Here is a 14614-nt window from a genome sequence, read left to right on the forward strand (position 1 = left end):
TATGAAATCCTTCAAGAATGTCATATGATGACATTTCACATCAACAGCCAGGATTGCTGATTGTACCAACACTCTACATGGAAGCCCCCTTTACGCTGTGTTATTTCCTTGAAGTGGTTCCTTTCCTGATTCCATTTAAAAGGTCCAGGGAAATAAAGAAGAGAGGCCATTGGTCATTTTCCATGGAAGCAACCACAGCACTGAGGCAATTACCAAGCTTCTAGTTCCTTCTGGTAATACAGAGAAATTATCCTTAGGCTGAATCTATGGTGCTTCCACGGTCCTCACACAGATGGAGTATGTGGAATCTAAGTGTATGTAAGAGCGCAACGTGAAGATCCTTCCAACTGGTACTGACCTTATGAGCACCTGTCAGGCAATCTATTTCAACCTCGGAACAGGCAGCTCCAAAAACAAAGTATTCGAAAGGATGGCCTTCGCCTGTCTCCCAGTTCATGTTTGATTCATAACCCCTGGAGGAAACATAATTATTGAGGAATGTTGTTATGAGATCATCTCCTAATTGCAGACTGTGATGATTAAACACGCCCGTTAGGAGCTGTGCTCGATTTGTACAGTGATGTGAGAGCACATAATCATGCAATACATGTGGTGAATAAATATTTACTTCTTTCTTATTACACTTGCTTTGTCTGTTAAAAACATCCAATTGCTCCCTACCAATGCCTCCTTATGCCTGGAAGTTAATTGCTGACTGTATGATTATCCATCCAATTGCCGTGGGTTAACATTGGCTCATGTAATCCTATTGTCATCAGATTTGGGGACTTCCACCTGCATTTTACGCCAAACACTACTTCAAAGGTCCATAATGGCCTGTTTATTTGTCTTTCTGCCTCTAGAATTCAGCCTCCTGTGTGAGGGATTAAGCCCCCTGGCTCTAGGGCTTTGTGAATACTCTGGTCTCCCCCACTCAGGCTCCATGACCTGCTCTGTGCCCAGCTCCTCTGTAAGGACACCAAATGAATGTCATGGTGAAAGAGAAGCACAGGCCAGCAGCTTACCAGCACTTTCTACCCTTTTCTCCTCTGCTCCCCCTTCTCCTCACCTCCTCGGCCCGGAGGTGGCCATTAAAAATGCTTCCAGTGATTATATAGCCAGCCAGTGCCCTGGAAACCCCCAGGACAACTGGCAACATGCCGATATCAGGGAACACTCTCTGTGTCACCCTGCTCGCTGATGGCTTTCACTCTCCATTAAAATAATTTGATAAATTGTTTTCCAGAGTACGTGAGTTCTAGTTGTTCCACATTTTGACAACACATAGTTTTCGACAGATTTCTTATTCTTTGCCCATCTAGAAAGTGTAAGTGGTGTTTATCTTATTTTGGGTTTAATTTGCATTTCCTTACCTTTGTTTCTTAACTTAAGGGATACACTGAGTGCTCTGTACTATTAGTGCTCTGTGCTAAGCCCCAAAGAACCCTCTGGAATTACCCAGTATGATCCGAATCATGAATTCAGATGTATTTATTTTCATGCCTATTTTTTCCCCAACGAAAGCCTTTCTGGACATTTGGATTAAGTAGCATCTACGTGTTCTTTATAACAGTGGGTTAATAGAAGGGACAACATTAATTTTGACCAAAATTGCGAACAGAAGTGAAACTCTTCCCCAAGATACCACAGCTATTTTCCATAGCGTGCCACTGAAAGGACTATTTACCTGAAGTATCCAGTAGCTGAGAGAGAAATGCTTTCATCAAAAGCAGCATGTGCCTGCGAAAGAAGAGTATCACATAATACAATAAGAATATTTAAAATAAGAATCATTTGAAACTTCAATTTTAATTTTACTATGTGTTAAATAATTATCAGTAGTAATAAGTAGTAATAACTTCCTAATAATAACCAGGAAGGACCAAGATTAGTTTGTTCCTTTCAGCATTTTCTATCTCCACAGGCAATTGTGGATCACTGCTTGTAGCAACAGCATTTGTTTGTTCAAATGCATATTACCATAATAAATGATGTCATGGAATGTTACACTTACAGTCTGCACTATGGTGGACAATGCATATTCTGCTTATGAAGATTTTCTCTAAGTCATCTGGAAAGACTAAGCCTATTAACATGGAACGTTTCAGAAAAACATGGGTGGTTGGAGGTTTAACTTTAATATCATGTACCCATAACAGTCTTAGGAGAGGAGTATAATTTTGCGAAGTTGTACCCTTTAAACCCAAAGTTCTCCTGACTCTTCAGTGCACACATTGACTAATAAATGGAAAAATGGGGGTCAAGTCCAAGTTCCCAAGTCTGAGAAAGAAAAAGATGAGAAGTGCAACCATTACAGAAGAAAGTGGGCTGAATGGCAGCATTTCATGATGATGGGGACTGACTCTCTTGTACTGCATCTCACCCCAGCTTTTTCCAACCAGATTCTCTCAACCTTCCTGAGCCCGAGAAGCACAGGGCAGAAGGGAGAAAAAAATATACCTAGAAAGGATTGAGAGCTCCCATAAATATGAATTACAGAATAAGTTCTAACTCTATGGACTATCAGGGACCATTTCTAAGTGAGACTTCCCAAATGCTATTTCCTCCAGACCAATGCTTTTTTTAATGTGACATTCTAGAACAGTCGGCATGACACATATTCCCAGCCTTTACTGATATCCATTCCATATGATCTGATACTTTAGAACCTATTACTTTGAAAAATTTGCTAGTTGACTTGAGAATGTGTGTCTTCTCTTCCAACTAGATCATAAGTAGATCAAAGAAAGCAGTTGAATATTTCCATTCCATTTGGTTCCTATTATTGGTTGAATATATACCCAATGGCTTGCTTTCCTATTTCTTTCTTCTTTTTTTAATTTATTGGGGTGACAATTGTTAGTAAAGTTATATAGATTTCAGGTGTACAATTCTGTAATACATCATCTATATTTCACATTCTGTGTTCACCACCCAGAGTCAGTTCTCCTTCCATCACCATATATTTGATCCCGCTTACCCTCATCTCCCACCCCCCACCCCTCTTACCCTCTGGTTGTTTTCCTATTTCTAAATAAGTGCTTACATGATTTTTACTTTCATAGAAGGATTCTAGTGTTTTCTTCCCATTTAGGAACAGTGGAACCCAAAGAAGGAGAATAAACAGATTTACAGCTATTATCTAGAAAATACCTAAGTTTCGTAGGAAGAAACATCAATTAATTCTTGCTTAAAACAAGAATCCTGGACAGAAGACCATTTTTTTCCCTAATAGAGAATTTTCCCAGATGTAAGAGCTCCTCCATCATACTATGATAAGATTTCCAAATGCCAGAGCCAAAGGGCCTCTATTTATCACTACTTAACTATAGTGCCTGCTAAAGTGCCCTTTCTACTGATATTTAATTCACACATATATCTCATTCTCCCTCTTCCTTTCCCCCCCGCCAAACACAAAACACGAAGTAACAGTGATTCTCACCCACTCCTTCCAAGTGCCTTGAGGATTCTTGCTGATGATGGGTTCAAGGCGCTTTAGGAGAGTTTGACAAGCATCCTAGGAATTATTTTTTTAAATTAAAATTATAATCATAATTTCACACAAACATCAATTTCAAAACCACATAATATGTGCCATTATATAGACTTATTTAAGAGGCCCAAGGAACATGGACCAGGAAGAGACCGACCCTGTAATAACTGATGTGACAGGTTCAATGGGGATGGGGCTGAAGCGGGACCACCTAGGATAGGGGCCTTATAAGCCACACTAAGAGGTCGGGACTTAACAGAAAACCTGTTGGCAAGCCACTGGCCACTGTTTTTAATCCTAGCATGGTCAGATTTATTTTGTGGGAAAGCTTGCTCTGGCTGCAGGAAGTCAGCATGAACAACGGAACCGGGGTGGAGAGACAGCCTTCCCATGGCGCTGGCAGCAGGTGAGAGTCTGCATCACAGCAGTCATATATATTACTGCAACATGGAAGTGAAATGACACGGAGACACTTCTGAGTAGAATTGAAATGACTAGCTGACCAGGGAGCTGTCAGGAATGAGGGAGAAAAAGAGATGGCTATTTCAGCCCGGAGAGCAGCTGAGTGCTGTACCACTGACTGAGGAGACCCGGGGAAGGGCAGCTTTCACTGAGAGGGTGTGGGAAAGAGATAAGGGCTGGGTTAATTCTCAGCATCTTCTGAGCGCCACCCACGTATTTGGTCCTGACGGGGTTAGTGATTTGGATGCCACTGCAATGATTCTTACCTTTATTGCCAACCCATTCAGATCTGCCACCAGAGAAGCTCCAGAGAAGTTGGTATTAGGGACGGTTTCTGTGCTTGTTCCACGCAGGTGGACACTGGACAATGGCATCTTTAATTCACGACTGGCCACCTGAATTTTAGAAGAGAAGTTTCTTTTCCCCCCAAACTTTGGTTAGTCACAGACCCATGCACATGCCCACGTGGTAGCACGAGTGTGAAGCCCTCATGTGCACAATGGGGGCTAGTGGGCAAAGTCATGAATTCCTCCAGCCACAAAAATCTCCCTCCTTCTAAAATCCCTGTAGCTAGTCTGGACCCTGAGCCCTGAGCAGACTTTTCTTTTCTTTGAGTTCCTTATGTGCTGTAGCATCAGGTAGAAAAAGCAAGGCCCCAGACCGAGGCAGAAAAAAATACTTCGTGTCTTTATCATCATGAAATCAACACCTCTGAGGCCTCTCCTATCCCATACTGCACACAATTCTAGCAAAGTTGACCTCGGCAGAGAAGACATGCCTTTTCCACATTTCTCGAGATGCTCTAGGAAAAGAGTTCTGGTTGTGAGAAAGGACAATGGCCTTGTTAAAGCAGTAGCACCAACATGAGATCACAGAAGGAGATGGTGCCAGTGCCGCTGGCCAACATAAGCACTTAGCTGGCTGCTTTGTTCTTCCTTTGTTTTTAGTGCTGGGGAGCAAAATCGTATTACTAACTTCAGCTCTTCCAAAATTCTCCACTTTCCTGCAAGCAGTATAGCTTAATAGAGTTTGCTCATAGCTGTGACAAGGACATGAGCATATGGAGTCCTTCTGTATCTTCGATTTTCAGAAGATTGTCTACACAAAATGCATAGGCTTAGAACACAAAGGTCTCAAAAAAAAAGAGAGAGAGAGAGAGAGAGAGGACCCAAATTAATAAAATCAGAAATGAAAGAGAAGAAGTGACAATAGACACCACAGAAATACAAAAAATTTTAAGAAATTACTATGAGCAACTATATGCCAACAAATTAGACAATCTGGAAGAAATAGACAATTTTCTAGAAGCATACAACCTTCCAAGGCTAACTCAAGAAGAAATGGAAAACCTGAATAGACTGACTACTACCAGGGAAATTGAATCAGTAGTCAACAAACTCCCAACAAACAAAAGCCCTGGAAGAGATGGCTTTACAGCAGAATTTTACAAAACATTCAAAAAAGAATTATCACCTATTCTCCTCAAACTATTCCAAAAAATCCAGAAGGACGGAAGGCTCCCAAACACTTTTTACGAGGCCACTATCACCCTGATCTCAAAATCAGACAAAGACATTACAGAAAAAGAAAACTTCAGGCCAATATCCCTAATCAACATAGATGCAAAAATCCTCAACAAAATATTAGTGAAAAGAATTCAGCAATACATTAAAAAGATCATACACCATGATCAAGTGGGATTCATTCCAGTATGCAATGGTGGTTCAACATCCAAAAACCAATTAATGTGATTCACCACATTAACAAAATGAAAATTAAAAATCATATGATCATATCAATAGATGCAGAAAAAGAATTTGAGAAAATCCAGCAGCCATTTATGATAAAAACTCTTAAGAAAGTGGGAATAGAGGGACCATATTTCAACATAATAAAAACCATATATGATAAACCCACAGCTAACATCATACTCAATGGGAAAAAGCTAAAACCATTCCTCTTAAGATCAGGAACAAGACAAGGTTACCCACTTTCTCCACTTCTATTCAACATAGTTCTGGAAGTTCTAGCCACAGCAATCAGATAAGAAAAGGAAATAAAAGGCATCCAAATTGGTAAAGAGGAAGTAAAATTGTCATTATATGCAGATGACATGATACTATATATAGAGAACCCCAAAGACTCCACCAAAAGACTATTAGAACTGATAAATGAATTTAGTAAAGTAGCAGGATACAAAATTAATATTCAGAAATCAGTTGCATTTGTATATACCAATAATAAAATATCAGAAGGAGAAATTAAGAAAACAGTCCCATTTACAATTGCTTCAAAGACTATAAAATACCTAGGAATAAATTTAACTGAAGAAGTAAAAGACCTGTACTCAGAAAATTCTAAGACACTGAAGAGAGAAATTAAAGAAGATGCAAATAGATGGAAACACATACCATGCTCATGGATAGGAAGAATTAATATCATTAAAATGTCCATACTGCCTAAGGCAATATACAGATTCAACGCAATTCCTATCAAACTACCAAGGACATTTTTCACAGAAATAGAACATATAATCCTAAAATTTATATGGACCCATAAAAGACCCTGGATAGCCTTGGCAATCTTGAGAAATAAGAACAAAGTGGGAGGTATCATGATACCTGACATCAAATTATACTACAAGGCTACATAGTAATCAAAACAGCATGGTACTGGCATAAAAACAGACACATAGATCACGGAACAGAATAGAGAGCCCAGAAATAAATCCATGCTTATATGGTCATTTAATCTACGGCAATGGAAGCAAGAATTTACACTGTGGTAAAGACAGTCTATTCAATAAATGGTGTTGGGAAACCTGGACAGACACATGCAAAAAAATGAAGCTGGACCACCTCCTTATACAATATACAAGAATAAATTCAAAAGGGATTAAAGATCTGAAACCATAAAACTCCTAGAAGAAAATATAGGAAAAAAAGTTTACAGACATTACCCGGAGTAATATTTTCACTGATATATCCCCTCGGGCAAGGGAAGTAAGAGAAAAAATAGACATATGAGATTACGTCAAACTAAAAAGTTTTTTCACAGCTAAGGAAACCATCAGTAAAACAAAAAGGGAGCCTACTGAATGGGAGAAGATATTTGTCAATGACGTATCTGACAAGGGGTTAATATCCAAAATTTATTAAAAAAAAAAAAAAAACTCATTCTACTCAACACTAAAAAACCAAACAATCCAATTAAAAAATGGGCAGAGGACATGAAGAGACATTTTTCTAAAAAGGACAAACAGATGGCAAACAGACCTATGAAAAAATGCTCAACCTCACTAATCATTAGAGAAATGCAAATAAAAACCACAATGAGATACCACCTCACTCCAGTCAGAATGACTATCATCAATAAATAAACAAACAAGTGCTGGTGAGGATATGGAGAAAAGGGAACCTTCAAGCACTGTTGGTGGGATTGCAAATTAGTGCAGCCACTATGGAAAACAGTACAGAGGCATCTCAAAAAATTGAAAATGGATCTACCTTATAGAGAGCAATTCCACTCTTGGGTATCTATCCAGAGAATTCCAAAATGCTAATTCGAAAAAAATCTATGCACCCCTGTGTTTATTGCAGCACTATACACAATAGCCAAGACATGGAAACAACTGAAACGCCCATCAGTAGACGACTGGATTAAGAAACTGTGGTGCATTTATACAATGGAGTATTATGCAGCCATAAAGAAGAATGAAATCTTACCATTCTCAATGGATGGATCTAGAGAACATTATGCTAAGTGAAATAAGTCAGACAGAGAAAGACAAATACCATATGATCTCACTTTTATGTGGAATCTAAAGAATAGACTAAATGAACGAACTAATCAGAAACAGTCTCAGAGACATATAGGAAAAACTGAGAGTTGCTAGATGGGTGTGGGGTGGGGATAAGGGAGAAGGTGAGGGGATTAGAAAGTACAATTGGTAACCACAAGAAAGTCAATTGGGGAAATATAAGCAATAATGTTGTAAAGATTTTGTAGGGTATCTGATGGACACTTGTCTTATTAGGGACACCACCTCAGGGATGGTGTAGATGCTTCATCACTGCACTGTACACCTGAAGCTGAATAATAATGAATGTCAACTACAAGTTTATATATATATATAGTTACAAGAAGTGGAGTACAGCATAAGGAATAGAGACATTGGAAATGCAATGGCTGTATGTGATATCAGAGGGGTGGTAGGTTGGGGGAGGGGGGTTATCACTGTGTGAGGGGTATAAATGATAAATGTCTAACTATTACAGTGTTTTGTGCACATGAAACTAATTTAAAAAAACTAATAAAAATAAAAGAAGATGGCAATAGCAAAAAAAAAAAAAAGAAAGAAAAGAAAGTCTCTGGTGGCCCAGTAAGGAAAACAATGAAGTCTCCAAAATGGAGAGCTATAACCAGACAGTTCTCAAGTGACTGATACTATGAAAGAAAATATATATTCAACATCTCTCTAATCAGAAAAATGCAAATTAAAGCAATAATGAAGTACAATCATTCACCTATCAATTTTTTGAAGATTTTAAAATAATCCATAATATACAATATCGGTTAATAGTGTAATGAGATGGCTACTTTCTGAAAAACAATTGGTAATATGTGCCAAATGATTTAAGATACACTCTGTGACCAGTAATTCCATTTCTGGGAATCTATTTTAAGAAAATATTCATTGATTTGGTCACAGGTTTATGTAAAAATATTCATTGAAGTGTTCAACAATTGGGGAAGGTTAAATAAATGATACAGATCAACATGCAGCCATTACAAATCACGATTGCAAAGAATTCTTAATGATGGAAAAAGTGCTCACTCTATATAAGAAACAAACAGAAGACAAAATTATATAACAGCATGTTGGTAATCTTTTGAAAAAAGAAAAAGTCAAGATGGAAAGAACCCAAAACAGTGATTATTGCTAAGTGGTGGAATTGTGCAGGGTCGTCATAAAAAAATTATTTGCCTCTTACAAATGCTTTATAATCTGTATTATTACTAATATGATTAGCAAAATAGATACGGTAGCTAAAAATTAAATATAAAGTAAAAGAGCCAAAAGAAAACTGGTAAAGTTTGGTTAGAAAGAGCAAATGTGATTTACATTATCAATTGTTCAGAGTCCTTACTATAAAAAAAGCAAGAAATAGCGCAGTACATCAGAATTTACATATATTTTTGTTGCCCAGCAACAAAAAGAAAACTCGTTCATGTATCCAAAGGAAAGCAGCAAATAACCACACATCCTTGTAATCAATAAGACAACCTGAGGCTCTTCTGCCACATTAATTTAAGAAGGACAGTTACAAACTGGCTTGTCGACTCAGTTTCTGCTACTAGCTTAACAGTTTATGTGGTCAAAGCTGCAGTCTCCTATCCTTCTTATTTTGAAACAGAGAACGTACAATCATGATTTCTCCCTCGTACACATATCTACAAGCACACATCCAAAATCATGCAAGTATTTGCATTCTTACCTGAATCATTTTAGTGTGGACCCCCTGCCCCATTTCAATTCCACCATGAGTCACCAGCACAGATCCATCTAGATAAATGTGAACGAGGGCAGCAGCCTAAGCACAAAAGATGAAAGCAGTTCCCATGATTTTTTGACTAATATTATCATGTCTTGTCAATTAAAACATTTGTCCTGGAAATGATCCCCTCTTTTCCATCTCCTGCCATAATATCCAAGGACACTCTTCCTGTCACCCCGAGCGCATGCAGCAGAGACAGGGCAATGCTGGGGCATTCAGTGACCACCCACGAGAGGCCAGACTGTCACTGCATAGCTTTGCGTCTGGGGCAGGACTATGCTCCTTAAGCTACTATTTCCTCAGTAGGACATGTGAGAGCACTGGTACCTTCAAGGATCCCCTGATATGGGAGGGGCAACAATTCAGGTTTGGGTTTGTTTTGGGGGTGGGGGGGCATCAGTTTTAACATGCAAAGTTGAGAGTAGATAGTTTAGGGAATAGGTAGAAGAATTGTTTATGTGAATACATATTCCCATGGTTGTAGGTGTGTTATAGAGAAGCAAAAAGGAAAATCCAAGTAATATGAAACAGGCATTAATTTTTTTGCTGCAAAAAGAGCTAAGCTCATTCTAAATCATCTTGGCACAGACTTACAGAGTTTAGTAGGAAGGGAACTTGGAAGTAATCTTATCTAACTGTACAGCTCCCCACAAGGATCCAGAAGGAACCAAGCTGCTCACAGAATTAAGGGCTGCTGTAATCAGAAACATCTCAACTCTAAGCTAAACATGTTTTACAATTACCAAGAACACGCCATATTGCAAGTCTGCTCATGCTAAACTAGTGGGTATGGAGGTATCTCAGGAAACTGTGGGAAACAAGGATGGCTTCTTCACTTTGAGTCTCCAGTGTAAGAGCAATAGTAACAGCATATGGTCTTAAGAAAACGCTTCTAACACTGCAGTTCCAGAAGGCCTGCAAGGCACACCTTTTGCAGCTGCTCAGCCGAGCAGTGCCAGTCCCATAGATAGGGTCTGGGCCAGGCAGGGGTCATTAAGCTGTCGACTAGTTTCTTATCATCTATGCTTTGATGCAGAGTGGCATAATTATCTAGCACTTGTAGTAGGGTCTTCAGAAATTCTGGTAACAAGTTCATTTCCATTGAATAAAGCTAAAATTTTAGTAAGCCTTTATTACTCACTGATATTACTTATAAACACCCCTGGTAATAAGGGAAGTCAATGGACTTGCATGTCAATCACCAGACATAACCAAGGAAAGGACTGCATTCCTACCTGGATTCTCAGCCCACCAGAAGGAACTCCCTGGGCCACACCTGGAGACTTGCTTCTTTATTGGTGCCCAAAGGCTCACATTACTCCAGCTAATGGCAAGCTAAAACCTCTATCATTTCTAGTGAGACACTTTTGACAGTGAAAATGGGCTCTATTTACGTGGTCAGCAGGTGTAAACTAGGGATGTATCAGGAAAATAGGGACATAGAGGTTCCCTTTCTCCAAGGACAAAGGCAGATGTTCACAGAGCAAGAGAGATATTTAGAACCTTAAGAAAGGCATCATAGCCATAATGATCAGCCCAATGGCCTTGGGAAGATGTAGCAGAGAGTATTTTACCGTCTGTTGACACATCACTCCTGGAAACAGTGTCTTGTGCTCTTGGACATTTACTCTCAAAACAATAACGATAAGGAATGGCATTCTCTACAGAAAGTCCAGAGATGGCTGCCCTGGGTCTGCACGTCAGATGCCAGCTGATGCCAGCGGCAGTGGTTGCTCCTAGGCTCTATTCTATGGCCCTTAATTGCACGCTTCTAGAATGTGAGCCCCCTGAAAGGCAGGACCCTCTCCTAAGGCATCCTTTGGAATGCAGCATAGTATCTCACACATAGTAAGTGCTCAATAAAAGTTTGAGAGATGAATTTGCAACAGCATAGCCATTCAATCTCTTTCTTAAGCTTGTAGACACTGTATTTGGTCTCCTTGGCTCAGCAAGCATTTCAGAAGTTGCTTGTGAATTCAATTATTAGCTGGCACATATAATTGAGCAACAATTACAGTGGATTGTGCATTTCTTACATCGTGTGGCCCAGCTGTCAGTGGCACTCTCCCTGTGTGTCCAGGGAGACATTTCCAGCAGAGACTGCTGAGTAATTTGTTCCATATGCTGCTGCAATCTACTTGAGCCATTCAAAATGTCAAATGTGGTTCAGTTAAGGGGCACCACAGGATGGTTCATCGTTAGCACCACAAAAGATAATTCCACAAAGCTTCATCTATGAAATCGGCACAACTGGAGCATTAGAACAGATGGTTCTCCAATAATAAACTGGGGACTCGGTCTGTGAAATTTAAATCTTCAAGCAATGACTAGTTTGGTAAGAAGCTTGCTTTGGTCCCACAGATTCCCAAAATGTCTCAGCCATTCAAACACTTGAGTTCCTACTCTGTGCCAGGTTCCATACTAAGACACTGGGGATACAGAGGTTAATTAGAGACTATATGTCCTTCAGTGTTCACAGTTCAGGAATTAAATATAATGCAGGTGAGGTATGTTTGATCCCTTAGCTATTGGGAGCACAGGGGCTCCTTCTGCTCTGGGAGGCAGCGTGGAAGGATAAAGGCACATGGGATCTGTGTCCAAACAGTCCTGAAGTGAAATCCTTGTTCTGTCATTCACTAGCTGGATGTCCTTCGCAAGACAGACATCTATGGCCTTCCGTTTCCCCATCTATAAAATAGAATCACATCTACCTAACAGATAGGGGTTCGATCGAGTGGGAAATGACAAATCACCCAGCCTAGGGCCTCACGCATAGAAGGTACTCAAATATCATTTCTAGTTCCCTCCTCTATTTGGTTTGTTTTAGAATAGTCTTTCAGCATATGTCGTCCAGGAAGCAGCTTGATTGATCTCAAAGTCCTTGATTTAGCTCTAAGCAAATGTTCTAAGCACAGAAGCCGGTTAGTTTCTGGGGGAGGGTGGGAGGAAGTGGTATGGGGGGAGCCTCTCAGGAGCCTTTGAAAACAAAGTACTGCTGGCTGCCAGCTGGTTTCTTCCCAGCTGAGCTGGATCCCACTTCAGTTCCCACTGAAAGGCTCGTGAAGGGGCAGCTCGATGTAGTTGAAAAAGCACAGTTTCTGGGAACTCTCAGACCTGAGTTCTAGCTCCAGCCCCTCCTCTCACCAGCTGTCGGATTTGGGGGCAAGTTATCTAAGCTCTCCAGCCTCAGTTTCTCACACTAAGTTAATACGGCTACAAATGTTCTAGGTGGCCCTGAGGGTTGAATTAGGTCAAACCTAAAAGAACTTATAACATAGTAGGTGCTCAATAATCATCGTTATTTTTTACCTCCTTTTTGAGAAATTTCTGATGAAGGAAATGGGACAGACTTGGTCTACAGGAGGCCAGATATTAAGTAACGGCAACCATGAAATAGAGGCAGCTGCCATGTCTACCACAGCCTAATGCCCAGGGGTTTCCAGGTGATCCATAAACAGTGGAGATTGTTTTTCTCAGGAGCCTGGACAGTGTGCTCAAGGACAGATGGCCCAGACCGACCTCTTTGCTAGCTGCCAGCGAATCACTTTACCCCAAAACTGTATATTGTCCTTTTTCTAGTGGTACTTCCTCCCTCCTTCTTCCTTTAGAATAATCTTATTTTTGCCTTTATTCCTCAACTACAGCCTCTTGACTGTCTCCCTCCTCTGGGTAAATTGTGTGCAGATGACTAAATGGTTCTGTATTGTTTTTGCCTTCATACACAGGCAAGGGATGGGAAGGCTACAATAAGATCACCACTCGTATTGTTAAAATTCCCCTCTGAGCTAATCCTCCTGCAATCGTAACTGTATGAAAATGTCCTAATGATGACACCGAACTGAACCAGGATAGTTAGGTGAAGGAATGGCTATGGGAACGAGGGGTGGACTTTCATATCTGCTTTTCCTGGCTTCCTTTGCTCCCTCAACAGCCAGCTTACACACTGATGCCCCTCACCCCCATCCCTCCCTATTCTGTCATGACTCAACACACCTGCTACACCTTCATCATGGCTCAGCTGAAGGTGTGAATTCTGCAAAGGAGAGTGGTAACCGTTTTGAGGGCTCTGCCATCTTATCCACATATATATATAACACGTATACATATATGGAAGAACATAGATAATAGGGGTCTCATTTCACTGCCGTAAATGACCTAGAAGAGCAGTCCTTCACTAGCTGTTCAGGGTAAGTTTCATTCAAGAATGAAGAGGTAGAAACAGCAAGTAGGATTTAGCAACCAATTAGGGAATTTATGTAATTAATTAAATAAATTGAACTGCAAGAACAGATTTTTAAGTTCCCCCTTCACACTTTTAATGGCTATGAAATGAACAAGCTCCTAAAATTGTGTTTTAAAAAATTGTTTAAATGATTTACTTGTCTGGATTTAGCTTACCCCAACCCACCATGAAGGGGAGGGGCACCTGCAAATGTCTTCCAGGCTCTCATTTCTATGTCATAGTCCAGGCGCACAGAATCATACAATAGCAGGAAGAGGAGTCTTGATGGCCATGGGTCCCACCCTCTTACTATATACTTGAGCAATTTGGGGCCCAGAGTGAGTTGATTCATCCGCTTAATGCCAGGGACAGGAGTAGATGCAGGGCCTCCTAATTTCTCAGAAAGAATGCTCGTCAGCAACCCTGGTAACATGGGCAAAGAACCTCTTGCCTCCTCTGAAGAAAAGCTAGTTTGGCTGGGTACAAATTTGGGTGAAGTTGAACAATCAGCTATTGCAACCATATGGCTAATTCACCTTCCTGGAAAATGTCCTCAACACCTTTTGACTTGTCTGTTTAGAGAACTGACCTGCGCAGCAGCACGTGAGTCAAGGCCAATAGGATACTTCAGGGGGACCATGGCCAACCCCTTTTTCTTCCAGTAATTCTCCGAGTTGAATTTTTCCACGGCTGCTTTCCTCAGGGAGTAGGAAGACATGGCCATACATTCTTTCCAACACTGGATCAGATTCTTGGCACTAAACTCTTGTTTGCAGGGTGTTTGGGCAATTTCCTTGTACATGTTTATCATTCGGACCTATAAAAGGAAAGGAGATGAAAAGGGTGTTGGGGGGGACTCGGCAGACAGTCTCTTCCATC

General features: G+C 40.4%; 1 protein-coding gene across 1 annotated transcript in view; it reads right to left on the reverse strand.

The window, feature by feature from the left end:
- The window catches only part of AOX1 (aldehyde oxidase 1), a 71323-nt gene that overhangs the window by 4767 nt on the left and 51942 nt on the right, over positions 1–14614 (reverse strand). Inside the window, exons 26-31 of the mRNA XM_033112007.1 lie at positions 14325–14552; positions 9454–9549; positions 4222–4350; positions 3443–3517; positions 1688–1740; positions 359–473 (exon numbers count right to left, since the gene is read on the reverse strand). Of these exons, the coding sequence (XP_032967898.1) occupies positions 359–473; positions 1688–1740; positions 3443–3517; positions 4222–4350; positions 9454–9549; positions 14325–14552 (696 nt within the window). The remainder of the gene's footprint in view (positions 1–358; positions 474–1687; positions 1741–3442; positions 3518–4221; positions 4351–9453; positions 9550–14324; positions 14553–14614) is intronic.

This window comes from Rhinolophus ferrumequinum, chromosome 8 (assembly GCF_004115265.2).
Source record: "Rhinolophus ferrumequinum isolate MPI-CBG mRhiFer1 chromosome 8, mRhiFer1_v1.p, whole genome shotgun sequence".
NCBI lineage: Eukaryota > Metazoa > Chordata > Mammalia > Chiroptera > Rhinolophidae > Rhinolophus > Rhinolophus ferrumequinum.